Source organism: Typha angustifolia, chromosome 1 (assembly GCF_048772165.1).
Source record: "Typha angustifolia cultivar Huaian chromosome 1, ASM4877216v1, whole genome shotgun sequence".
NCBI lineage: Eukaryota > Viridiplantae > Streptophyta > Magnoliopsida > Poales > Typhaceae > Typha > Typha angustifolia.
The window spans coordinates 10,954,186-10,981,765 of NC_133239.1; the positions used below are offsets into that span (position 1 = coordinate 10,954,186).

General features: G+C 36.6%; 3 protein-coding genes across 3 annotated transcripts; 1 reads left to right on the forward strand and 2 right to left on the reverse strand.

Annotated features, from left to right (window-relative positions):
- Positions 1 to 156: 156 nt before the first annotated feature.
- LOC140767607 (chaperone protein ClpC1, chloroplastic) lies at positions 157 to 7,744 on the reverse strand. The gene is made up of 10 exons (XM_073107596.1): positions 7,535 to 7,744; positions 6,026 to 6,588; positions 4,810 to 4,925; positions 4,604 to 4,726; positions 4,336 to 4,521; positions 3,558 to 3,773; positions 3,154 to 3,371; positions 2,336 to 2,411; positions 1,998 to 2,087; positions 157 to 1,685 (listed from the first exon to the last, which is right to left on the reverse strand). Exons 2-10 carry the CDS (start codon positions 6,582 to 6,584, stop codon positions 507 to 509), a joined length of 2,763 nt encoding a protein of 920 aa, XP_072963697.1. The 5' UTR covers positions 6,585 to 6,588; positions 7,535 to 7,744; the 3' UTR covers positions 157 to 506.
- Positions 7,745 to 12,576: 4,832 nt separating this feature from the next.
- Positions 12,577 to 15,997, forward strand: LOC140767589 (transcription factor ICE1-like). Its single transcript, XM_073107571.1, has 5 exons — positions 12,577 to 12,614; positions 12,726 to 13,897; positions 14,649 to 14,876; positions 15,120 to 15,290; positions 15,690 to 15,997. Exons 2-5 carry the CDS (start codon positions 12,761 to 12,763, stop codon positions 15,771 to 15,773), a joined length of 1,620 nt encoding a protein of 539 aa, XP_072963672.1. The 5' UTR covers positions 12,577 to 12,614; positions 12,726 to 12,760; the 3' UTR covers positions 15,774 to 15,997.
- Positions 15,998 to 18,361: 2,364 nt separating this feature from the next.
- LOC140760947 (vacuolar protein sorting-associated protein 60.1-like) lies at positions 18,362 to 27,342 on the reverse strand. Its single transcript, XM_073098064.1, has 9 exons — positions 27,100 to 27,342; positions 25,740 to 25,891; positions 23,428 to 23,521; positions 23,272 to 23,343; positions 23,001 to 23,112; positions 22,767 to 22,921; positions 19,196 to 20,495; positions 18,665 to 18,826; positions 18,362 to 18,572 (listed from the first exon to the last, which is right to left on the reverse strand). Exons 1-7 carry the CDS (start codon positions 27,166 to 27,168, stop codon positions 20,442 to 20,444), a joined length of 708 nt encoding a protein of 235 aa, XP_072954165.1. The 5' UTR covers positions 27,169 to 27,342; the 3' UTR covers positions 18,362 to 18,572; positions 18,665 to 18,826; positions 19,196 to 20,441.
- Between the last annotated feature and the right edge of the window lie 238 nt (positions 27,343 to 27,580).

The window sequence follows — 27,580 nt, forward strand, 5'->3', positions numbered from 1 at the left end:
ATAAAAAGGTAATATGAGAATGAAGTAAAAGAGAAGTTTTACATAGACTCATTTTAAAATGAGCAAGAGCATTTTAATTCAAAAAATGAGTTAATTGGGTGTTTCTGCAACGCAGAGAGCAAAGTTACTTAGATTTTTGCACAAAAAACTTTCAAATTTTAATTAGAAAATGTGGATTTTATTAAAGGTAATCAGAGTACACTGCCTACATCAAACTACAGCCACTTTAAATTCAAGCATTACAAGTTCAAGCTCTTGTAAAAATATATGAGGCCTGAACTACATGGCTTGAAGAGTAATGCCTGTTCAAGAGAGATCTGTCACCGCGGTGCTAGCTGGTTCTGATTGATCCTGGTAAGGTATTTGACATATCACTTCCAACTCTGTTGTAATTTGCTTTCCTAAACCAAACACCAAAAGGATTACATTAGGCTGTTGCTAACTCCCCACTGAGACTAGCTAATAACAAAGCCAGAAACTTGGCGACATTGAAGGCTCAGAGCTTCTCATACAGGAATAGAGGGGGATAGTGACTCAGGAACACCACTTCCACCATTGAGAACAATCACATTACCATCTGAATCCACATCAACGATTGCAGAGTCTCCTTCTTTAACCTCACCGGCTAGCATCTTCTCTGCCAAACTATCTTCCAGGAGCCTCATTATAGCTCTGCGCAGGGGCCTAGCTCCGTAACTCGGGTTGTAACCTTCCTCCACCACTCTATCTCTAAATCTTTCCGTTACTTGAAGATCTATCTCTTTTGCCTTCAATCTATCAAACACTTCTTTCAGCATTATGTCAGCTATCTCCTTCACCTCTATCTTTGTCAGTTGTCGGAACACTATCATTTCATCTAACCTGTTCAAGAATTCTGGCCTGAAGTACTGCTTTAATTCCTCAGTGACTAGGCTCTTGATTCGGTTGTAACTGCTGTCCTTCTCGTCATAGTCGAGATCAAAACCAATTCGGCGCCCACCCTTTTCAATCACACTACTTCCAACGTTCGATGTCATGATCAACAATGTGTTCTTGAAATCTACAGTTCGCCCTTTACTGTCTGTCAATCGGCCATCCTCTAAAATCTGAAGCATCATATTGAAGACATCAGGGTGGGCCTTCTCAATCTCATCAAAGAGGACAACAGTGTATGGACGGCGGCGAACGGCTTCAGTTAGCTGACCTCCCTCAGTGTAGCCAACATAACCAGGCGGCGAGCCAATCAGCTTGGAGACCGTATGTCTCTCCATAAATTCACTCATGTCAAGTCGGATCATGGCTTCCTCAGAGCCAAAGTAGTAGGCAGCCAAAGCCTTTGCCAGTTCTGATTTTCCAACACCAGTTGGCCCAGAAAATATAAAGCTGGCAATTGGTCGATTTGGATTCTTGAGCCCAACACGGGCTCGGCGGATGGCACGACTTATGGCTTTAACAGCTTCATCCTGGCCAATGATACGCGTGTGAAGAGTCTCTTCCATCTTCAGGAGGCGGTCTGACTCATCCCTTGAGACTTTCTCAACTGGTATTCCAGTCCAAGAAGACACTATGTGTTGGATATCTGCTTCCGTGACGACTGGACCAGAATCACCCGACTCACTCTCTGCTTTACTAATCTCTTTGCCCTTATCAATTAGCGCTGTGATCTGGGCTTTCAACTCCATTTCCCGATCTCGCAGCTCCCCAGCCTTAAACATAATGGAAATTGCAAGGTTAAGTTAACACAGATGACCTAAAAGTTAAGTTAACAAGGATGACCTAAGAAGACTAGCATTATTCCCTGAAAATAGAAGATCAAATTGCCCAATGGTGGCATCTTGCTGTTCTACAAGCAGAAATTATAGAAGCTAACAACAGCAACTTCTCCTTGACAAGACATGACTGAATAGAATTGGCATCTTAACATCAGAAAATCATCTTATGGAACAACTCAGAGTACCTAACAAATTGTCTTGTTTAATATAGATTTCAATTGGTGTCTGACAGGGGCAGCTAAATACCTTCTCAAAATCTTGGCCACGGACAGCTTCATTCTTCTCCTTTGTGATCTGCCTGAGCTCCTTGTCAAGTTCCCTTGCCTCCTCAGGAAGCTGTGTGGAACAAGAATTAAGTATAGCATGTCGTGTAATAGGCCAAAAACAATTACATTTGGATAAATAACAAACTTGGATCATCTCCAATGATTTCAGAGCTCAGCTGGTAATCCAAAGGACCCCTATGGGGTCAATACTGAGCATAGTGATATGCAGTCGATGCTGCATGCTCTTGTACTAAAACAACCATATAGATTGCCATTGCACGTCTTTAATTGCTGGAGAGAATCTGAACAAAACTTTACCTGTGCATGCTGAAGCCTGACACGAGAACCAGCTTCGTCAATCAAGTCAATTGCTTTATCAGGGAGAAAGCGATCGCTGAAGCACACAGAAATGAGTAATAAGAAAAAATGCCTAGTCACAATAGAGAAGATAAAGGGATAAAGAACAAGAATCAACTACAATAAAATGGAAATAGATGTCACTTGTCTACTGATTGATGCTGTGATAGTCAAGGACATCATTGGAGGTGATAAATAAACCTTTTGAATGTAGAAGACAAGAAAAAAAAAACCACGGTTCAAAGTAACGGCCGACACCGATTCATATCCATGGGCCAAAAAAGAAATAGAACAAGAACAACCAAGCATTTGGTCTCAACTATTTGTGGTCAGCTATATGAATGCTTTTTCTCCATTCATCTCTATTTAGGGGTTCGTTTGATGCCATGCATTTCAAGATGTTGCATTTGTAGTATTAAATGAGAAATTACATAAGCAAAATAACCTTGAATCTTCCCTCTTTTCTTCCCATCGAAGGCTAAGAGCATGTGTTTCGACATCCACTAAACTTAAGTGGATGTCAAGATGCTGCATAGGGCCCAACTTGGACTTGGAAAAGATGTCATGGGATGTATAAACCAAAAGCTAATTTTAGTACTGCACTCTATGTGTAGATGTAGTTTTTTCAAATATATAAAACCAACGGACCCTTAGTTTAATGGTGAATCACTTGTGATGGTAACAAATTTAAACCATGTGATTTGGTCCATGTAAAAGAGAGATAATTGTAAATATTGCATATTTAAGCATCAATACTTATATGCTTAGAAGTTGCAAACCTGATATATTGATATGATAATTGTGCGGCAGCAACTAAAGCCTCATCTGTGTAACGAAGTTTATGGTGAATCTCATATCTTTCACGAAGTCCGTTCAGAATCTGTATCGTTTCATCAACAGTTGGCTCCGGTACTTTCACTGGTTGGAATCTTCTCTCCAAAGCTGGATCCTTTTCAATATGTTTCCTATATTCGTCCAAAGTTGTAGCGCCAATACACTGAAAAAATGACACCATAGCTTGATAATGTGTTGAGTAGATCTTGGGAATAAGGTGCAATTACAGAAAAAGAGGTTATCATGGTTTAAGAACAAGCAAAAACAGAACTCTGGTATTTAACAATATTACAGACACGATATAGAAGAAACCATAACCAGCACCTCCTCAGATGAAATTGGCTCATACCTGCAATTCACCTCTTGCAAGAGCTGGTTTCAAGATATTAGCAGCATCTATAGCACCTTCTGCTGCTCCTGCTCCAATTAATGTATGCACTTCATCAATAAAGAGTATTATCTCATCACTCTGTTTAATTTCCTCCATAAGCTTCTTCAGTCTCTCCTCAAACTCTCCACGATATTTGGTACCAGCAACAAGGAGCCCCATATCGAGGGTAATAACCTGGTAGGACAAAGAGTTGATGGCAAATAGCAGTTAATCATACTCCTAGTCTAAGTCTGTAAGTATGCTAAACATGATAAATCTGGGATAACTGATAAATCCAACTCAAACTAACAGGCCTATTTGTCAGAACAATAGAAGAGATTTTGGTATTTTGGCAAAAGTAAAAAGTGCATATTCTAAAACATTTGGTTCCCAATTTGTGGCCATAAAATTTCAATCCTTCACATGTCAATATGTCATACAGCATTGACTCTACATGTAATGGCTATATTTATATCTCTGCAATTGTTGCTGTCTTGCTGAAGATATCCTCTAGTATTCCAGAATACTGGAGTAAATTAGGAAACACAAATTATGCCATTAAGTATCACACCTCCAAAGTTGAAATTAGAGAAGCTTTAGGTAGCAAAGGTACTTGCAATTAACAGAAAGCAGAAACAGAACAGAACATAAGTATACAAACGAAGGTTTCTGAAAAAGAATTTGCCTCCGAGGAACCATGTAAATATAATAGGTGAATTTGTCAACAGAAAACAATGAAAAAATAATGTAAGCAAACCTTCTTTCCTTCTATTGTTTCTGGAACATCCCCATTTGCTATACGTTGTGCAAGTCCTTCTGCAATAGCAGTCTTTCCAACACCAGGCTCTCCAATAAGACAAGGATTGTTCTTAGTCCGCCTTCCCAATATTTGAGTGACTCGTTCAATCTGGTCCTGTCTGCCAACAACCGGATCTAGTTTGCCCTGTAAACGGCATCAATAGATGAGAACTATTACATAAGTACACAAGCATTCATATTCATTATACACAAGAAAGATGAGATACCTCCTCAGCCAGCTTTGTTAGATTAGTTCCATACTCTTCAAGTGTTGGCATCTTCTGGCCACTGCTTCCTCCTCCAACCCCTGCTCCAACAGCTTCTGTGCTTTCACCGACCATTCTTATGACCTACTTTAAAAAAAAAAATCTTATTCATGTTGCGATCATAATGATTCTAGATGAATTAACCAACATGTAATACTGAGATTTGCCTGTGTTCGTATGTTGCTTGGGTCAGCACCAAGACTCTCAAGCACTCGAGCAGCCACACCTTCACCCTCACGAAGCAGTCCAAGTAGCAAGTGTTCAGATCCTATGTAGTTATGCCCTAAACATTGAACGAGATGTATGCAAAATCAGAATTACAATGTTGGGTTACATAATATACATATCATTCTGGTACAGGGAGAGCAACATTCACATGGAAATAGTTATCTTACCATTGACATGTCAAGCAAGTGACATTTCACAATGAGTACTTATAAAAGTTTGATGTTTTGCTTCCTTACCTTTTGAATGCATGCACCAAATATCTAAAGAACTGATGTGATATATTCATGGACATAAATGGATTACAAGCTTACATATGTATTTGCAAAACCCTATAGTTAATAATTTATCAAGGTATAAGCAAGTTTATATATGTATTGAAAGAACTCAATCATTAAATGATTCTTATGGATAAGCTAGTTGGAAGATGTATTAGATCGTTAAAACTTAGAGGTTTACAACATTCATTAATAACTTCAATAATAACTTGCAGTGCATATGATATATATGAAAATATTGAACTTAAGATCCTTCTGCAGTGGAGTTAGAAAACAACTAATAATGTCAGAGATCCACTTTTAATCTTGTTTATTGCTACACGAGATATCCATGTAGTGTGTTATTGATTTATTATTTGGTCTATTCTATCACTAAGCAACCAAAAACTCCTACATGCAACACTGAGAAATCATACATACAAGAAAAATTACATGCAACCTGAGAAATTCAATAAAAAGTAATGGTCATGAATTGTATCATCAAAGTTAATATGACTCTCGGGATGACGAGATGCAGAATTCCTATTTTTGCAAGAGTGTTTTTTTCCCCCAAAGTTGTTCGTTTCTACCTTACAGAAGAAATCTTTCTGCAAGTAATACTGTTCCATACTTAGCAGCATCAATGTGAAATTTAAAATCCTCACAATTCAGCTTTATCTTGAATATGTTCCTTAATAGTGGCAGGCAGCCAAATTCTTAAAGAGAAATAACAGTTAGAAAAGGATATTATTAAATGGGAAAGTCATGCCAAGACAGCGTTATAAAGGGCAGAACAAATATAGCATGTCATGTCCTTAAAAAATAATAGTGCAGTAAATAGAGGTTTCCAATTGATGAATGAATGCAATTTCTTAAATAAAGAAGGATACAACTTATATACCTAGTTGGCGGGCTTCCTCCAATGAAAGTTCCAATACACGCTTTGCACGTGGTGTAAATGGAATCTCAACAGCTACAAACCCACTACCTCTGCCGATGATCTTCTCAACTTCCACGCGTGCATCTTTAAGGTTGATGCCCATTGATTTAAGAACTTTTGCAGCAATGCCAGTCCCTTCACCAATAAGACCTAACAATATTTGTTCCGTACCGACAAAATTATGGCCTAGCCTCCTCGCCTCTTCTTGTGCAAGCATAATAACTTTAATAGCCTTCTCAGTGAATCTCTCAAACATGGCGACAGCATTTCCTCGTATAGGCTTTCCCCGTGGGGCTGATATGAGAGATGCTACAACCGAGTGAAAATCCTGTCCTGATCTGGATTTCATATCCAAACTATTTGCTATGCGCAAGCCTGAGAAGCCTCTGAAACTAAGGGGACGCACTATTGAATTAGACATCATTTTGGCTGCCCTTCTGGCCTTTGCAGACCTATGAATCTGACTGTGGCTTCTAGACAGAGCAGGAAGAATTGCTGCCTGGATCAAAGCCCCCGCCATAATTCTGCCAAAAAGAAAATATTACTATAATATTGGAAGCATAATTCTGACTGTGGCCTTTAAAATCACTGGCTCCCCAACATAGTCTAATTCAGCTAGAAGACTCGTTCAACTCAAAGAAAGAGGTCTCTTGGAAAGTCAAATATAGTTGCGTACATCATAATTAAAGGGAATTCTATTAGAGTGGCTACGAAAAAACCTATACTTATGATATTGAAGCTTGGAGGAATAAGACACCATACACTCACAAAATGAATATATACTAAATAACAAAATAGAGAAACATAAAGAGATACGCAAGAAAAGACTATTGAAAGAGTACACAGCAAGTTAGCAACTAGCACCAACTGATGTAAGATGCTAGAAAGCAACAAAATACACTAGGAAGGATAAGTTATTCAACTAAGGTGGTACACACAAAGAGGAGCCTTGAATAGAACCAATGACGGGAAAAAAAAAACTTTTGATAAGAAGATAATCCATGTAGTTAAACTGAATTAACTGGACCAAAAATCTGCTTTTGAAATATTAAAACCGATTACTATAAAAATCAAACTAGTGATTACAAAGTAATGCAGTGCACCTACTCCTTTTCTTTTAATTTCTCAAGGGACAGTTCATGAAGCCACAGGTAAAATGAAATAACAAAAAAAGTGCAAACATTGATCAAGAAGACAATCCTATTTCCTAGAGAAAACAAAAGAATTGCTTTTCATAAGACAATAATTACAAGAAATCCACTGCGTCAGAAACAAACTTTCTATCCTTTGGTTTCTTGTGGGGAGATCCCACTCAAGTGGAAACAATCCGCCTAAGCGTAAGCAAAGCCCAAAATTTAACGGGCCAAACCCTAATCTCCCAGAGTAACCGAAAGAAGAGTCTCCTCGATCCACCAATCATCCGACAACCAAGGAGATAAGCTCAAGACCAGCAAGGAAAAGCATACAAACCTCGCAGGTGGAGCTACTGGAAGACGAAACCCTAGAAATCAAGAGCGTGAGAGACAGAAAGAAGTTAAAGAGAAGAAGATGGAAGAGACGAGAAGGAGCTCTCTTCTCCTCTACCAAAGAGAGGAATCGAGGAGAGAGAGAGAGAGAGAGAGAGAGGCAGATGGAAATGGCAGCGAGATTTCTCTCCAGCTACGGATTGGGAGGAGGAGATGATAAGCTGAGCATTTCCTTGTCCTTTTGTACGATACGCAACGCAACGCCGATAAAAGGCCACGATTTTTCTTCTTCTTATTTTAGATTATTATTATTATTATTATTATTATTATTATTATTATTATTAATTTTAGTTTCACACCCCCTGAGTTATTTGTTTGGCCCTATTAGTTTGGATGAGAATAGAGTAGCTTAAAATTATTAAATTAAAATATTCCAACTATAATAAATATTTAAAAAATTAGAATCTTCTTCTTCTGTTAAATTTAAAATTTTAATCTTCTTTAAAATATATTAAAAAATTAAAAAAAAAATTCATATTTACATGTATCATGAGATTGTTAATAATAATTCATATTTTCTCTGTTAAATTTGGATGAAAAAAATAAATAAATGGTTTCTTATTATCCTGAATTTTTTAATTATTTTTTTTCATTAATCATACAAAACTTCCTACTTGAAGTATTTCTTTTTTAGAAAAAAAAATCCATCTATTTTTTTTTTGGTATTTTATTAAGAAAAATGCTGAGGTTTGAGCAAACAAGAGCAGAGTTCACCCTGTCCGGCCAAAAACTAGATTGCTTCACGGAACATCCAACTCTGGGAAAAATTAGATATGATAATATTCAAACGAGCCAAGCTCTTGTCAGGCATTTCTCCGAATAGCTTCCGAGCATTGCAAATACTCAAACACTCGGAATACATATCAAGAAGGCAATCCCCAAGAGACCCATCTGGGTTCCTCGAAAAGGGATTCAAAGATATGGGCTTTGACGGGAACGCCGGACGAATCCATGAAGGCGAGCTTCATGGAAATTTCATTGCTTGCTTGGAGAGGAAGAGGAGTTGGAGATTCTCAACATGGCCACTCTGGTTGTGATTCAAGGAGACCTAGGAAGGGATTTTGTGTAGGAAGATGGGCTTTCTGTGGGCAATTTGGATTCGTTTGAGTCGACTGCAGGAGAGCTCCGGGGTTGGAAGAGGAAGAAAAAGAGACGCCATGGATTAACAGTTGCGTGGGATCGAAGATGAGTTACGGTCTTAACCATTGTCATATAGGAATTTCATGCAATTATGGTTATTATTATTATTATTATTATTATTATTGAAGGAAGACAAGCAAAAGGCAATGAATGGAAAATTTAAGGCCAAAGGGATGCAGACGGTCCGAACTGGAATGGCTTTATAACGGTGAACTAGGATCCTCTTCAATGTACTATCTAGACAAATAGGAAAGCTACGGTCTGGAAGTATAGTATTTATACGTGGAGATTTATTGACCGTTGGATTTTATTGGTATGGACTAGTGCGTTGGAGCATATATGGACAAGCTCCTCCTATCTTTGGGCCCCTTTTGGGGAGCAAACCAATGGGCCGGGCTAGTATGTCACAAAGCCCATAAGCTCACAATGCTTCATTCCAAGCAGAGTTATTATTATTATTATTATTATTATTATTGAAGGAAGACAAGCAAAAGGCAATGAATGGAAAATTTTAGGTAGAAATTTGGAAATATTATAAAAATGGAAAAAAATAGGAGTCGAGAAGAAGTACGGAATCCGAAGTTGGATAAGTCCATATAATAATAAGTGAAATCTTTTTTTCTTTTATCATTCATGATCCTGAAGGCTAGATGTGGGCCGGACAAAGGGCCAATATTTTCTAGATATAGATGCACTGAACACTACTGAGACTGCTAAAAGGCCAAGTGCGTTGAAAGATGCAGAATCAACTCCCTCAAATATAGGAACTAAATAAGCATTCTTTATCGCTAATGTCACATTATAGTTGTAGTCAAAGAATCATACGTCATTTTGTAATTCCGATGCAAAATCCGACGCCTACCATAAAAAGGAATCAAACAGATATTTTGTTAATTAGATGTCATCTATGCTGATTGACCAGTATTATAAAGCACGGATACATTCAAAGACTCGTTTGCTATAAAACCACTAACACACTTGCTATAAAAAGAAATCAAGCACATGCTTTATCACTAGGGTTTCACCTAATTAGATTAAATAATATATGGTTCAAAGATTTTTCTACCATCCTTCCATTTCTATATAAATTTTATCATACTTACTATAAAAAGTAACTGAACAGATGCTTTAGCGTTAGAATTTATGTATAAATACTGACACACTTACTATGAAATGAAGATAATATGTGGTTCAAAGATTCCTCTGCCATCTTTCTATTGCTAGAAGTTGTAACGCACATACTATGAAGAGTAACTAAAAAGATATTTTGGGGCTAAAATTTATGTAGAAATACTGACACACTTGCTGTATATAAAAAACATCAAACACATGCTTTGTTACTATAACACACTTAATTGGATTAGATAATATATGGTTTAAAGATTCCTCTGCCATTCTATTATTTTTGTATAAACTATAATGCATTTGCTATAAAAAGTAACTGAAGGAATATTTTGACGTTGAAATTTATACTTGCTATATATGAAAAAAAATAATCAAACATATATTTTGTCACTAGAGTGCCACCTAAGTGGATTAGATAATACATGTTCAATGATTCCTCTATCATCCTTCCATTTCTGTATGAACTCTTACGTACTTGCTATAAAGATTAAATGAACAGATGCTTTGGTGTTAGAATTAGATAATACGGGGTTCAAAGATTCCTCTATGATCTTTTTTTATTTATGTATAAACTCTAATCCATGCGCTAAACTAAACAGTTATTCTGGCGTTGAAATTTATATATAAAAATACCATTCTTTATCACTAGGATGCCACCTAAATATGACAAATAATACAAAATTAAAAAATTCTTCCGATTTTATATAAACCCTAACACACTTACTATAAAGAATAACTAAACAGATATTTTGGCGCTAGAATTTATGTTAAAACACCGACACACTTGATACAACAAAAAAATAAAAAAAAAAGCCGAGAAAATATACTTTGTCGCTAGGATGCCACCTAAGCAGATAAAATAATACATGATTCAAAGATTCCTCCGCCATCTTTTTATTTCTGTATAAATTCTAACGCACCGGTTATTAAAAAAAAAAGGTAAAGGGGGAAGAGATAGATACTTCAACATCGGAATGCCACGTACCTTTGGATATCAAATATTTATCCCATCTTAAGTGCCTCACGAAAACCATGGTTAGGGTTGCATGTGTCTGTGCATCCAAAACACTATGGAATCTCCTTTTTGGTGAGGTGTATAGAAGCATTCACGAGAAACTTGGGTTTCCTCTTCTTACCCCTTTGAATTTATTCTCTCCCTCAACTCCTCGCTCTCTCCCTCTCTCCCTCTCTTCCTTGGTTTGTCTCATCTGCCATTAATGACTCTTGCTTAGGACACCAGACCACAGCCGTTAAAGCAAAACCCCACCTCTTCCATCTCTCTCACTAGAACATGCGAACAACCTCTATGATATATCTCTCTCATCTTAGGTGATTGCCCCTTTTACCAGGGAAAACCATTATGACATGTAGCTTTCCCAGTTATAACTCCTTACCCTTTTCCTGGAATAATTAGCAGCAATATATATATATATATATATATATATATATAACTCATTGCCTGACACTGCTACCCTCTCTCAACTTCTAACCCTCTACTTTACTTCTATTTACATTTTCTTTTTTGCCTTATTTGTTTGTGTGCAAAGATGAGAGTGAAGTAAGTAAGGAATTAAATATTTCAAATGATCAGTTGGTGTCTCTCCTAAGATATGGCATTGAGAAAGTTGATGGTCCAATCCATGGATCATTCAGCATGTATATCCGAAAGGACATGCCATAAAATGCCATATTGCCATGTCTCCTACTTCGTACCCTCCTCTCTCTCTCTCTCTCTATAGAAGTCAATTGAAAAAGTAACCTTCTTACTCCCTCACATGAATATGACTCACCTCCATTTATGAGACTTGCATGGACCACTTCAATCGAAATTGGAGACCTCCTCCTTTTCTTTTCTTTTTTTTTCTTTTCTTTTTTTTTTTAAAGAAGTAATCTAGGAGTTCATCAAAATTATGACAATCCTATATATATATATATATATATATATTCACTAGTATAATCAGCATCGGTGATTTTATATATCATCGTCAAATGTGCACCAACGCATCGTAACTTCATCTGATGAGCTAAATTTTGTCATTATTAATCAGCAAAAAAGGTATTTGTGACTAATTAACCGCCATTGTTACAGACCCAGACAACAACGGCATTGCTGGGGAAAAGAAAGAAAGCTGGTGCATGGCATAATAGTGCCAATTTAGTTTTAATGCCACATGATAGAAAGTAAAAGATCTGAATTCACTGTGGGCTCTCTGCTCTTCCTCTTTCTCCTATTTTAGGCCACAACTAAAGTCCTCAAACATAAGAATAGGAATAAGATAGGATAGAAGAATAGCCTGAGCATTTGCAAGAAAAGCCAGCCTTCCAGAAAACTGTGCAAGAATTACACACTTGGACCCTCACTCTTCTCTATTTTGGCACATATTTGCTAACCAACTCCTTACTCTGAACAGCATGCAAGAGAAAGAGTACAAAATTTTACTTCAATAAAAAATACCAATGGAGTCAGAACATTCCATAGTCCATACAAATGAAAAATGTGAAGAATTTAGGCAAATATATATCTGAAAGGTCTAATTTGCAAAATATGTTAAAAAAGAAGAAGAAAGAAGAATAAAACTTGATATTGCAGAAAGAGCCTTGAAAATAAGGAAATGCAAAGAAGATTAACTCTTTGGGGGAGGTTGGAGGGCATTTTGGTAACTCTCTTGCTGCCATTAGATTACTTAACCAGTGCCAGCAGCAGTGTGGCATTACGTAGCAGATTAAATACTACCACACGTCTTCCTTTTCCTTACAGCGTAACGCTCAAACTCTTCTCTCTCTCTCTCTCCTCTCTCTCTCTCTCTCGTTTTCCTTCTCTTAACTCTTATACTTTCTCTCTCTTATTCTTCTCTTATCTCTCTTTGAAGCTCCGAAGCAGTGGGAGAGTTGGAGGAGAACAGAGATGCTCTCGAGAGTTAATGGCGTGGTGTGGATGGAAGAAGCGGGAGGAGGGGACGAAGAAGACTGGGCTCGACCCAACGCGAACCCCAACCAAAGCGGGAACCAGAACCCAGAGCTCCACTCCGGCCCCAATGGCGAAATGGGTCTCTCCACCTTCAAGTCCATGCTCGACGACGACTGGTGCTTGCCTTCCAACCCAACCCACCAACCCTCCTTCGAGTCCCTCCAAGCTCACCACGACATTAAAGGACTTACCTTTGCTCCAAACCCGTCGCCCTCCGACTCCATCCTCTTGCCTCTCGAGCAGTCCCAGACTTTTTTCCCGTCAAAATCCAATCTTTCCTCGCTTCTTAACATAGTTTCTTCGAACCCGTTTGATTCGGGCTTCGATTTCAGCTGCGATGGCTCCGGATTCCTCACTGGAGCCACCCAGTTATCCACTTCGCCTGGTTTTGTGAACAGGGGAGGCGGTCTTGGTGTGTTCGGATTCGGTGGTTTGGGCCAAGAATTGGGCTCAGGGGCACGCCTTTTGCCTCCCCCGCCGGAAGATTTTTCCGGGTCTAGCTCCGGCGCTGCGATTAATAAGTTGGGCTTCGACGGGTTCGAGAGCTCGCCCTCGCCGTTTCTTAGCCGCAACAATGTATTGAGGCCTCTGGAGATATTTCCTCCCGTTGGCGCGCAGCCGACTCTGTTCCAGAAGCGCGCGGCCGCCGCTCTGCGGCAGAATTTGATCGCCGGCGGGGAGAAAGGTGGGAGCTTGGGGTTCTGGGCCCCGGGAGTTGGTGACCAGGGGAGCATTGGAAGTGGTAGGAACTGTTTAGAGGAGGAGCCTGAGAAGAAGAGGAAGGGGAATGAGGAGGATGAGGTTGATGAGGGGAGTATGGATGGATTGGGTTTTAACTATGACTCAGATGACGCGGCGGGGGAGAATGCAATGAGTGAGGAGAATGCAAAGAGTGGTGGCGGCGGCTGCGGAGGGAATAATTCAAATGCCAATAGCACGGTTACGGGTGGCGGAGATCAGAAGGGGAAGAAGAAGGGCCTGCCGGCGAAAAACCTGATGGCCGAAAGGCGGCGGAGGAAGAAGCTCAACGACCGGCTTTACATGCTTAGATCCGTCGTTCCGAAGATCAGCAAGGTGAGAATGTGGATTCTTCAAATTTCCCATATATCCAGTAGTACGATGAATGCTACATTGTTTGTTCGTTTGTTTGTTGCATTTCTAAGGTTGTTACCTTTCTGATGAATTTAGAGATGCAGCTCAACTGGTTAGTTATGTGGATTAGTAAGTGTCTTCTTCTTTTTGTAGAGTTCATGAATTCTAGTTATGAGATTCATGATAACTAGCAAAATGCTGCATGTTTTTTTTTCCTTTTGGTAATTTAGTAGTGATGTTTCATTTGCGAGTTTGAGGCAAATTTTGTGCTTACAATTGTATAAGTCTTTGTTTTCCTTTGCAATATGTTTGTTGTCCATTAGTTTAGCTTTCTTACCTTTGTAAAAATTTCCTTTTTGTCTAGAGGATTTTGCTGGTCAGTTGATCAGTGCTCGTCTTGCGATGAAGGCAACATGGAAAGCTAATTTTGTTGGTTAAAGTTCATCGTGCGAAGTTGCCAAATTTTGATGATTATTACAGTGTAATTTTTCTGTTGGGCTTTCATGACTGCTGATGCTTGTTAGCCTATGCCATAGTTCACAATTTGGTGTTTTTCCCACAAAGTCTTTCATGACTACTGAAGAAGTTAGTAATCTTCGCTTACAGGGCTATACCCCCTTAAATCTGATAATGATAGCAACTGTTCAATGTACATAATTTCATATTCAACAATATGTTTTTCTCTTTGTTTTCATCTTCTCCACCTTAATATACTTATCTTTCCTTTTAACAGATGGATAGAGCTTCTATTCTGGGTGATGCAATTGAGTACCTGAAGGAGCTTCTGCAAAAGATCAACGATCTCCACAACGAACTTGAGTCTATACCTTCCACTTCTTCCTTGCCTCCAACTACAGCAAGTTTTCACCCTTTGACTCCTACATTACCGACTTTACCATCTCGTGTGAAGGAGGAACTCTGCCCGAGTCCATTGCCTAGCCCTAATAGTCAGCCGGCAAGGGTTAGCATCAATGAACTTTACCAGTATCTACTTCCTTTTATTCAAATTTTATATTCTGGAGAGATTTTCTTTAATACTGACTCACATGATCTAAACCTTGTGAAACTTGGGAGATAGTGAGACAAAGAATCTGAATCGCACCGACAATGATTAATCACAATGCTTGGTTCTATTACTTTCTAGAACATTAGCTTTTTGCTCATGATTATATTTTTAATAAACATACATAATATGCTATTAAAGGTTGAAGTCAGGCTAAGAGAGGGCCGAGCAGTCAACATCCATATGTTCTGTGCTCGTCGACCTGGTCTCCTTCTCTCCACAATGAGAGCACTTGATGGCCTTGGACTTGACATCCAGCAAGCAGTCATCAGTTGCTTCAATGGGTTTGCACTCGACGTCTTCCGAGCTGAGGTATGCTCCAGAATTGATGCTTAAAAGTTTTAAGTTTCTTTTGTTTTTTCTCACGTCACTATTTATGTTTTGGTTTTATTGTGTCAAACTTCCTACAATTAATCGTACTTTGGGAAAAACTACCTCCTAGTCATTCTTAACAAATATTCCCAATATATTTTATTTAGTTTACTAAAGCACCCTCGATGTAGGTATTTCTTTTTTCTCTCTTTTATTTTTCTGCAAAGGTGGGAAAAGATAACATTGCAGTCATATATTGAAAAGGTAAAATATACTAAGAATATACCAATAAACTTACAAGAAGTGGTTTTTTTTTTTATTTACTAACTAGTAAAGTTTTCCCATTCTTCCTTGAACTGAATAAATTAGTTGATGTTGTTCTTTTATACCTTCATTCAGCAATGCAAGGATGCACCTGGCGTTCTGCCTGAAGAAATCAAAGCAGTGCTCTTACAATCTGCAGGTTTTCACAACATGATGTAGCCAGATTTGATCGCAGATGAATCAGCTATAAAAAAAACATCAAGCAGTAGCTTAGCGAGGAGCTTTCACTGCCTCTCAATCTGGTGTGGCTATGAATGCTATCAGGCTAGTTTTAAGAGTTCTTAGCATTGTGATGTGAGAATGATACCTCATGGATAATTCCCCTGTAGTGAGTGAACTTGGCAACAAGAGAACATTTCACCCTTTTCTATTCTTAGAATAAATGTTTCTGTTGAATAACTGCATGGTCTAGTAAATTTTATGTGGCTGATTTGAAATTTTTATCTTTCATATTGCTGTTGTTTTATCAAAATCCATTAGTATTTTCCTTTGCAAGATAAGTAAGGTGGTGCTCTATCATTTGTTTTTAGTGGCTTAGATTTGTAATCCATCACTGCTTGCTTTCTTCATAGTGGAATTATTTTGATCAAGCAGCTCATCCAGATTTCTTCTCCAAGTTTTCTTTTACCACTTTCATGGATGGCCCTCCCTAGAATTTAGATAGCCGACTCTTTCTTGATACGATATAACTGAGGTTCCCTTTGCGAGTATATCCTCTAAATTTGATGTTTGGTATTTTCGCATCGATTGAATTGTTCGTCGAAAAGTTATCTTCGCCAATTGCTTCTGGCCAGCAAAATCCTCTAGACGAAAAGGAATCTTTTATGGATTTGATGGTTGGAATCTTTTTCCCCAAAAACCAGTCCAAGCATTGCAGAGAGTGAAAAAAGTAAAGATTTATCCACCTTGAAACTTTTATTATTCCCTTCTTCTTCTCTGTCATAACTGCAGTATGTCCATAAATGATATCTACTAGAATATTAGAGCATCTCCTGTGTCTTTGCAGTTATGATAGATCTCATCTCCCCCTTTATTTCAGTGCTCAATACCCATTCAATGCCTTCACTAGCATCATGTGTTCATCTACTCTTCCATTTCTTATTCCTTCACCTTCCACTACAACATCATCTCTGCAGATCATACTGTCACAACTGACACAAGAACTGGCATCCCTCCTCTTTGCTTGGTAAAATGCCTTCTGCTTTGCTCTTAAATGCAGAAATCTCTTATCATATCTTGAGCTCTTCTGACTTAATCCAACATGATTAGATGACCACAATAACCTAGAAATGCTTCTCTCATTCTGGTACTTTATTATCTATCTGCAGTACTGCCACAGGCATTTGATATTCTTCTGATTTTGTTCATCATGCTTTGGCCAGTATATTTAACATCAAAAGGACTGTTAAAATTTGTCCTCTATACTTGGTTGTATTCAGAACTCTGTCCAATAAAATTAAATATCAAACTGGACTAGATTCTTTGGCTGTTGTCAGGATCTGATATCCAGATATAATGAAACATACAGACATAAAGTGAGTCTATTGTTTGATCTAATGGACAGTGTGACTACTAAGAGAATATTATTGGAGCACAAGAGTTCTGATGCTGATTGCTGACCCTCAAAGAACTTAACTTTCAGCAACAAAATAATTGTGGAGTTGGTTAGATTCCTGATGATGGGACTTTTAAGAGTACTATCTTTTGTTACTTTAATTTGAGGGAATTGCAGATGTACTTGACTGTCTGAATGGCTTTCTATTTTATATCTATTCATTTCTTTAGGGCAAAAGCACTGAAACCATAAGGATTTCTCCAGATAGATATCACCTTCTTCAATAGTAAATTTGTGATTTTAACCCCCCATGTCCTCCCTATTTGTAACATGATCCCTAACATCCAAGGTTTTTTTTTTAAAAAAAAAAGAATTACTAAAACCATTTGGAATTATATTAAAACTATATTATATTATATTCGGAATGATATATGTATTAAATCATTTTTCCTATTAAAACCATTCACTTAGTGGTTCAACTTTTGGGTTAGTATTCATAAATGAAAATGTTCATCTATTCATACATAGCCAATTTTGTATTAAAAAAAATGATAACCAACAAAATAATGGATAAGAAAACAAGTCCTAATGGTATAAACCAATTTTCTTGAGGGATATATATATATATATATATATATATATATATATATATATACTGCATACTGTAGTAATTTGATTGGTAGTATATTTTACTTTTGAAATTGAATCAAGTATTCTTATGATTATCCATAGTAGGGTACTTGGCGGCATCCGATTAGCTGCCCAATAAAATTTAAAAAAGAAATCATTTAAGTGATTCTTCCACTTATTACATGCTTCAATTGTGCTTAGATGAAAGAAATTTCTGCAGTCAGAGCTTCAGAGGATATGCAACCCTCATTTAAGTTTTGAAGCACTTTGAATTGTATTAGTGACTCTTTCTTTCAATATTCCAAGTACAAGTTAAAGAGTATTTAAATGCCATTATCAGATGTTTCTTCTTCTTTTGAATCTCAAAGATTGCAGATAGTATATTTCTCTTCCCAAGTCTTGATCTTTGTCCTACTTTTAAGGAATTCTGAATTCAAATCTGTCACCATAAACTTCTGTTAACTACCTGCCATTTAAAGATGATAGTTTTTAACTTCATACCTTCAAATATTGCTTCATATGTTTGCCTGCCATTCATTGCCATGTGTGACTAACATACCTGTACTAAATTGATAGTTTTATTAATCTTTTTACCTCCTTAATTACATACTCCTAATTTGCTGCCTGCTTAGATTCCTTACATTTCATCTAGGATTCAGCATTCACAATAATTCAAAAGCAGCTACATTATTTCTTACGCCAAGACACCGAGCTGGTAATCCGCTTCGCAGAATTCTCCTCCAAGATTATCACATGCTTCATCAGGGAACACCCTGAAAAAGATGCAGTGTATTTGATCTGAATTCTCATACTGCACTTGAGCTATATATGAAGAAATTGCCTCTGAACTACTAAATATACTTACGTCCTTCGCTCATCGTAGTCTAAGTATTCTCGGTCGATCTCCTGCAAAGCTGCACTAGAATTACTGCGGTTCGCCTCAGCTGCTGCAAGTTTTATTTCAGGGAACATCTGTGCAGCACACGCATCTCCACCGATTAATTCACAAGCTTCCATTGGAAATACGCTGCAAAATTTGCATAAAAACCGTCGTTTAATCTCAAAACAATAGGATAAAAAGAATGCTAAGCTAATATATATGAAGCCACTTGAATGCATGAGCTATTTCTTAGAATAAAGGGTCCTTTTAATGCGTATATCTCTTAGATTATATATATTTTTGTTACCAACAATTAAAATCCCACAAAGATTGAAGTACTTCAATTCCTTTAACATCAAATGATTCATATGGTAATTCTTTCAAGTGAAACTATCAATTCTTAAGAGGTATCTACCCAAATAAGGGATTTTAGAGTGGATTCTAAAATAAAAATTTTATAGGATTACTGCTATTAAAAAGTTACTAAAGGTAGGCAAGGAGAAGGAGGTGAAATACGAGATCGAGGAGCTATAATCGATCGTCGAGGACTCAGAAGCAGATATAGCGACGGCTCGAGGGCTGATGAGTGTTCTTTGTAGCTTTGGTGATCTCCTTGGCACCAAGTTTTTAGTGCCTTTGAGTGGCAATGAAACAGTGAAAGATGAAACAGCTACTGCCTGCATCTTTGTTCCTTTGGTGATCACTGGTTTTCTTGTTCTTAAATGTGATAAGGTGATCCTTGGTATTTATAGAGAGGCAATTGGAATGGATAAGATTCCATGCGTTTATCTTGGAGAGCTTCTCTCCAAGTAAAAGGGAGGGAGGAAGACCCCACCACCTTGTAGATATTCTCCCATCCATTACATCATCCCATAGATATTTTGTGAACTTTGCAATAACACCTAAATTCTAAGGGAAAATTTCCATAGATATTTTTCCCTGATCATTCCTCCCTCATTGATTGGATCAACTTGAAGATTTTTTTTTTCATTTTTTGGCCTCTCCAAGTGTGAAGACAAGTGTATGATGTTATCTGGTGAAAATGATGGCAAAGGATAATTTGTGAGCAAGAGCTTAATAATAGTCTAAATGTGAGCAGCTAAATAGGGCTGGTCAAGTTAAGTTCTAAAAGGTTGATGAATAGATATAACTTACTAGGGTATAGCTCAAATCACTATCCCCATCAAAAACTAAACTAACATCTGAAATCTCCAAGATATACCCAAGTATTCACTTCCCCTCCTGCCAATGCTTCTTGCTAGAATTAGCCATGTAACAGCTAATAACACCGATCGAGTAATCGTCGTAGGATTACCATTAGCTTTATTTCATTTCCAAAAAGATAGTCGACTTCAGAACAAGAAGGAAAAGGAGAAAAAAAAACAAAAGAGGAAGAAGAAAAGAAAAAGGATAAAAAGGAGAAGAAAAGCTCCTGTAAAAATGCATATTCTAACTTTTTTACTTTCCTACATGCAAATCCAAAAAAATCAACCATTTTTCAAGAGATATGAACTGATAAATTTCTGGTAGGCCATGATTTAATGAATATTCCAAGAGCTCAGTCATTTCACATAGCACCACAAATAAATGTTCAGGCCATCGACATAACAATCAGAATTTAATGACAAAAGGTTGCAGAGGTTGACAATCAAAGTCATTTAAATATGTAAGGCACACTGTGTAGTATTATATTACAAATCCACTAGTGGGTTTCTGCCTGACATGAGAGATGGCCTACATAAGCAATAGTTTTGGCGATAGTCTAACCCCGAAGGGATGCTCGAGGGACAGCAGGTAATCCAAGCTCATCCTCCATCTGTATCAGAATATGTGATTAGGTTATAAGTATTGAATGCCAACTGCATAAAAGTGAAAAATGATGCACATTTGATAACAGAACCAATGCCATATTAAAACTAGACTAGTAAGTTTAAGTCATTCACATTTTTCCTTGCGCAAAAGATACTTCTGTCCAAAAGAAAAAAGATAAAAAAAATTTTCATAAAGAAAGGAAACTAAAGATACATGTATTACGGAAAAGAAGGATGAAATTTGACTTTCAGATATACAAGTTCTTGACTATGGAATCAAATGCACAGAAGGTCTGTTCAACAAAAAACTTTCTTTACTAGTGTATTATTTGATTGTCTTGTAACCAAGAACCTTGTATAATGTTACTCAGTTCTGGAGGTGTTTCCTCTGGCTCAACTGACATCATTGCATGAACCAATTTCCAACTGAAAAGGTCTTAAAATAAAATAGTCCGGCATCCCTCCAACCTCTCACAGAGTCTACATAGTTCAGCCCTCACAAAAAGAAAAGGGGTTTATGGCATAAGTTAATTAAACTGGATATCAGAGAAGATCCAGGTCCAAGATTTTCTGAGGAAAGAGATACATGTCCAAGTTTATTAAATGAAAAGTGAATAAAGTTTGAATACCACACAAGGAAATCACATCCAAAATCCCCTGCACAAGGACAAGGTATTATCTGTTTTCCTTTAAATTGTAACTGGTAACACCACTGTTACCCATGTTGCGCAGTTCACAGACATCAGACTTTTCTAATTTTGGATATTTTACCATTCATTAATAGTCAGATTCTTCAACCAACAAAAGTACCTAAAAGAATATCCATCAATAATAAAACCAAAACCGGTTGAAGAATTTAGAACTCTATCAAAAGTCAAGAAGTTAATAGTTCTGATAAGATGTAAAGTTGAATGGTAAATGTTGTGTATATAACAACAATATCATCACTCACTTCAGAATATCACACATTGATTGATTAAATCTACAAACAAAAGAGTATTTCTCATGACAGTCATTTACAAACATGGTATAAAACAGCAATCAAAAAAATTCTACCCTTCAGATTGGAAAACAAACAAGCCAAATCTTCAAACAAAATTATTTGCCAATTATATAGAAGATAAAAGGTATAATGAAACAAAATTGCTTCCTTTTTATTCTTTAATAATTGTTAAACATTAAAATATATCTAACTTGCTCTGCTACATGAACTTGTATCTTGATTTATTCCTTTTGCAGAATTGAACAGTAAGCTATCTGACCAATCCAAACTCATGTCCTTGTCTCATGAGCATTAAGTTCTGGTTACTTCTAAGAAGTACCAGATGAGAAGCTTGGGAGTCTTTTCAAATTGTTGAGTAAGATTTCATAATAAAGATATCTCATGCGATACTAATAAGATTGGATATGAGAACAAATTACATCCAAATCCCATCAAATGTATCCAAGCCCTCTACAGTGAAGCCACCATCTTCTCCATCTAAATCTTAATGTTGTTTATTTGGCTCCTTAATAAGATTACTTTGATCAGCGGTACTGTCTATTTCATCTCACAATTTCAAGCACTATATACTTATGAATTACTATTTAAATTGAAAGGATAGAGATATTAGAACACTTTGAGTAGCAACTTATCAAAATGAGAGGAGAATAATAACAGTATTCAGAAAAGGCTGACGTAGTCAAGGTATTGGTCCAAACAGAACTTTACAACAACTTGATTATGGAATGAGAAGCATGGAAGAGTTAAAAGTGAACTCTTCAAAGAACATTAATGTATGCAAAACACATTGATCATTAAATTGCTAAGCTAAGTGCCACACAAGATTTCTACATCACATAGCAAGCATCCTACTGAATGATGAAACATGTCTAGAATTTTTCAATAAAGAACTCAGCAACACAAGTCTCTATATCCTGGCCAACAGAGTAAATACTACTTCATGATGCCAATTTTATTTTTTTTCTATAATCCGAGGAATATTGACAAGGTGATTAGAATAAGTTAGAAACAATTGACTTTCTACATGCATATTTTGTCCCCATATGACTGAAAAGTCAGTTTGGGGCCATCTGCCTAAACCTCCATTTACAGGACTTGCACAAAGATTCGAGTATTATTTTAAATATAAGACGCTTCACTTCCAATAGTATGATGTCAAATCACAATTGTGGGCCTTCTAATCCTTTATTTGTTAAAGAGGGGCATAAAATCACAGTTTCATGCAGTATAATTCAAAATGTAAAATGTAAATGTAATGTGATGACTAATATACTTGGGGGTTCTGTCTGTCGGGTGGAACTGCTGCATGGCCTGATGGTGCTGCAGGTAAGTTGAGTTCTGCATCCACATCTTGTTCCTTATCTGGTTGAAGGTAGGATGGGACTGCATCAGCTTCTGTCTCCATGTCAGCTTCCAAGGCATCTAGCTCTGAATTTCAAAATATGACATGTTAATTGGGACAAATTACCTCTATCCATCACTTTTAGCCACTTGGACTCTATCTTACCTCCCATAAGATCGTCCTCATCAATGTCATCAGGGACATTGTAGCTTCTACCAAGAGATTCTTGTATTTCAGTACTTATATCCATCATATCCATCATTTGGTCTTGCATACTCTACATATTCCAGGAAGAAAGGAGTTTGAAATCAATGAAATGTATGGCAAAAAGTTCTGATGCTAGTAAAGTACTAATCATACACCAGACCAGCTTAAGTGAAACTTAATTTTGTATCCTTTTGGAAAGTCAATGTAACTAGAAAGGCACCAAACATACATCTATATCTTCAATCTTCACAGTTTTCATCATTCCCTTCAACTCCTTATTTGCAGACTTCAATGCTGACATCTGAAAAAATCAAAATAACATATGACTTAGTGTCTGGCAAATTATGATACAATAGGATATTTCAGCAGAAGTTCCAGGAGTTACAGTTTGTTGAGCATCTTTAAGTCCTTCTGAAGCAAAAGAAACTTGGTCAAGGTTAAAGGTCTGATTGTAGAGCATGTCACGCTGGCCCTCGTACCTATGCAAATAACCAAGTTCCATAAAGATTGTTCACATTTCATTTAACTTCAAGATACCGATAATATTGATAATCTTGACTTGTGCATCTATGAAAGCAAGCATGACAGAGACCAAGATATATACATAGGAAAGAAAGAATGATTATAATCTACTCAATTGGTTTTTCTTCTCTACTTTAGTAAGTGTACAAAATGTACTACATAATGATTGCTCAGATAGCATTATTAGTTAACCTGAAATATAACAAGCTGATGACCATGCTTTAACCGTTTAATGTTCATAAGGTAACAAAGAAAGAAAGCAGTGACAAATTTAAAATCTTTTGTCCAATCCTATCCACCAACACCTCAATCCTAAAGATCAAGAAAGATAACAAGAAAACTCATCTTGGCCAATATCTTAGTCTCTTTAGCATGCCAGTAGCGCCAATACCATCAATGCTCCACGGTACAACTGTCGACCATATAGTATATATATGGGTATATGGTATAAATTAAAATTCAGTTGTTGTTCCAGAATACAGTTAAGATTTAATTTTCATCATATTGAAAATACAGGTTTTTTTTTTTTTAATTTCCTCACCCTGACCTTTCATTTTTTCTTAATGCAGTTGTCAGCCTATAGAAGCAAAGGGCACATTATCAAGTTCATCAAACTTCTCGAGTTCCTGTATTACTATTTCTCATTTTTCAATCTTATATTTTGATTGATCATCAACGCACACCTCATCTCTTTGTCTTCCAAATCTGAATCTCTCCAACTTGCAAATTTCAGATTCCTAAGGTAGATATAGAGTTTCGTAATATGGAGAATGGAATGAAAACAGAGTTCAGCAAAACTAATCTAGATATTCTTTGCCTTTTCTGGAAAATGGCGTTCCCTTTTCTGTAAATTGCCCCACACTATGTCTGCATCAAGACTCATTCACTTGAATGTGCACTTGCATTCTATCTAGAAGGGACACTTTGAAAAATGGCTGAAATAAAATTTTGATCCATTTAAGTGAGAACCAAAAACAAAGTACTCCAACTCCATTATTATCTTGTTGGCATCAAAAGAAGAAATACAACATAAATACACTAAAGTCAAATTTTCATGTTAATTTCCTCAAGTCATGAACCTTAGACTTGAAGTGTCAACTATCAAGAAATGGAGAAAACAATGACAAAAAAAGATGACAGATATTATGACTAAATATTTTAAACGAAACATCATTTGAATGAGGAAATGGTAAGAAGTTATATTGAGAATGTGCAAGGCAAAAGAAACTTGAGAGATCTGTTTGGCTAGATGATACAATGGTTGAGTTGAAAATTTACGGGGTTACCTAAGGTAGCATGATATGGTGTTACAAAACTTTGAAACAGTAACTTCTTAATGTTTGTGGACAAACAATTAAGAAGATCCTAAGGGGAATAATGATAGCTTGAATCAACCACCTTTTCAGTCACTCGCATAGTCAATTAGGTATAGTCACTTGCATAGTCAAAATGAAAATCAACCACTGTTTCAGTTATTCTTTGTACAATGAAACATAGTAGTTTATTAACCAGTGAAACATGTTAGTTGCAGCTTATATCCATAACATGATGCCTCTATAAAGGTGACTTCAATCTTCTAGTGAATTTTTGTTAATTACTTGATATGGATATTTGATACGAATCAGTGCAAGCAGTATAAACAAACAATGACGGGAAAATGTGCATTTGCACATTGAATCATATGAACCAAATTCCTGATCTCAGTACGCAATAACTCTTAATTCAGGAATTGTGAAAGTTAAATATAACAAAATTCAGGAAACTCAGCTGTTAAACATCATTGCTGTAATATCAACAAGGCTATAAGAATAAGTACAACCTTGAATAAGAAACATAACATCTCAATTCAAAACTTTTTCAATATATCCTTGCCTCTGATATGCAGAAACACCAAATAATCTTCTAGACATTTCTACAATACTAACAGACTAAACCAAATTATAATTCTTGAAAACATTGATATTAGCATGTCATACAAGGTCACTAAGTCTATAAGACTATAATGATATTGTATAAAAATAGAAGTAAATGACTATTAACTAATAATAATTTCACTTAGGACAAACAATCCTATCAACAAAGTGGTTGTTGATAAACAGATTTCATGCATATGATGCAATTAGCTGTAACAGTATTATAAAAGAGGTGAAGAATGAGAAGGAAGAGATATCTTACATCCTCTTCTGCTTAAGAACTCTCATGGCTCGAGCTTTGACAGCTTCTTGAGCAGGACCAGGTCTAGTCCTCTTGATTTGCTCTTTGTATTTAGCCAGCTCAGCATCAAGTTTTTTAATCTTATCATCGACTGTATCACCTCTTTTATTTATCTGATGTAAAAAAATCTCCATCAAATGAAGTAATAAATCCAAATCATAGTAAGAGTTATAATCAAGATAAATGTACCACTCTCAATCAATGCTACTAGGCCAGACAAATTCAACTAATTGATCTATGCCCATTCTTAGTTTTCATAAATATGTAAGCAATTTTGAGTGGTTATATTTAGGAAAAATTATATTTTACCTCCTTATGGTTTGGCCTACATTCACTTCACCTCCTATAGTTTTATTTGTCACACTTTATCTTCTTGTGATCTAAACTAAAGTGCAACCCTTATTTTTCCCAGCATATTTGATCAAACTAAAAGTCAAATTTAAAGATCCTCATTACAGACAAAGTTTTAAAAGAACACATCTAAAAAAATACAAATTGGATTTCAAATAACAAGATATGACAAATATATTAAACAAATGTATGTTTTTATTATATATTTATCATCTGAGATCCAATTGATATTATTTTAGATTCATTGAAAAGCTTATATAATCCTTTACAACTTTCTCTCTAATAATGATCTTCAAATTTGACCTATCGTTTAATCAAATATGATAAAAAAAAGAGTAACAGTTTCGATTTAGATATAATCATAAGGACACATTGACAAAGTGACACAAATGAAATAATAAAATGGTGAAACAAATTTAGGCCTAACCACAAAGAGGTTAATCATAACCTCCCCTTATATTTAATATCTCTAGGTTTCCTTCCAGATCATCATCGAAGGGCCTTTCTTTTTTTTCTTTTTATATTCTTTTGAAGTAAAACCCATAATCAACGAAGCAATATAATGCCCGCTGCAAAGCACTAGTGAAACATTATTACAACCAGACGTTTAACTTATCAACAGCCTACAGCAAAGGCAATGTCGATTCCTTTTGTTGTCTACTTGCAAAATTCCGGAATGTTTCACAAAGTGGCCATCTGAAGAACTATATACTTAGGAGGTTAACTTAGCCCATATTTCCGCGTCAATTAACACAAGTTCATCCGCACCTACCATTCTTAAAGGATTGCCACGAACCCCTAATTCCAACCGCCCATTGGAACATACTCAACAAATTCAATATAAAATAGTACCAAATAAAATAAAAAAGACCTAATCTTTCGGGCAACAAAGATCGCCTGTGCTCATAAGAACCAATATGCTCTAGGAAAAAAGACCAAAAAATCAAAATCAAAAGGAGAGAGGCAATACCCTTTCGGTAGCATCCTGGATCGACGGCGGCGGTTCCTTGTTCTTCTTCGCACCAAAGATCCTATTCATCTCTCCTCCTCCTCCTTCCTCTCAATGCTCGGAGATCCCCCAAGAAGAACTCCGATCTAGGAGCGCGACGAAGACAAAAACCGTGCAAGCGACGCAACCAAGGGAAGAAGAAGAACTAGTAGTAGTAGTTTCGCCGACGATTCCCGTCTCTCTTTCCTATCGATTCAAGGGGCGAATAGATCAAAAATAATAAATATATATTTATATGTGAATAATTAATTTCTCGAGGGATAAAAATGGAAGAAGACTTTGACCAACGACAATTCTCAACCACGATAGAGGATCCGTTATGTCATAACCCGTGCCCGATAGCCCGGATAAACCCGGATAGGTATCTGAATCCGAATAGTGAAAATTTGCATTTTACACCCTGTATTTTAAATATTAGCCTAAAATTTCAAAGCAAGAATAA

Coding starts and splice junctions, on each gene's coding strand:
- LOC140767607 (XM_073107596.1), bottom strand. CDS start 6,584: ATGGCGGGGGCTTTGATCCAGGCAGCAATTCTTCCTGCTCTGTCTAGA. Junction 3,774..4,335: donor AAACAATAGAAGGAAAGAAG/GTTTGCTTACAT, acceptor TTGTCCTACCAG/GTTATTACCCTCGATATGGG. Junction 2,412..3,153: donor TTATCATATCAATATATCAG/GTTTGCAACTTC, acceptor TGTGTGCTTCAG/CGATCGCTTTCTCCCTGATA.
- LOC140767589 (XM_073107571.1), top strand. CDS start 12,761: ATGCTCTCGAGAGTTAATGGCGTGGTGTGGATGGAAGAAGCGGGAGGA. Junction 14,877..15,119: donor CTAATAGTCAGCCGGCAAGG/GTTAGCATCAAT, acceptor ATGCTATTAAAG/GTTGAAGTCAGGCTAAGAGA. Junction 15,291..15,689: donor TCGACGTCTTCCGAGCTGAG/GTATGCTCCAGA, acceptor ACCTTCATTCAG/CAATGCAAGGATGCACCTGG.
- LOC140760947 (XM_073098064.1), bottom strand. CDS start 27,168: ATGAATAGGATCTTTGGTGCGAAGAAGAACAAGGAACCGCCGCCGTCG. Junction 23,522..25,739: donor GTTCTTAAGCAGAAGAGGAT/GTAAGATATCTC, acceptor TTATTTGCATAG/GTACGAGGGCCAGCGTGACA. Junction 23,344..23,427: donor TTAAAGATGCTCAACAAACT/GTAACTCCTGGA, acceptor TGATTTTTTCAG/ATGTCAGCATTGAAGTCTGC.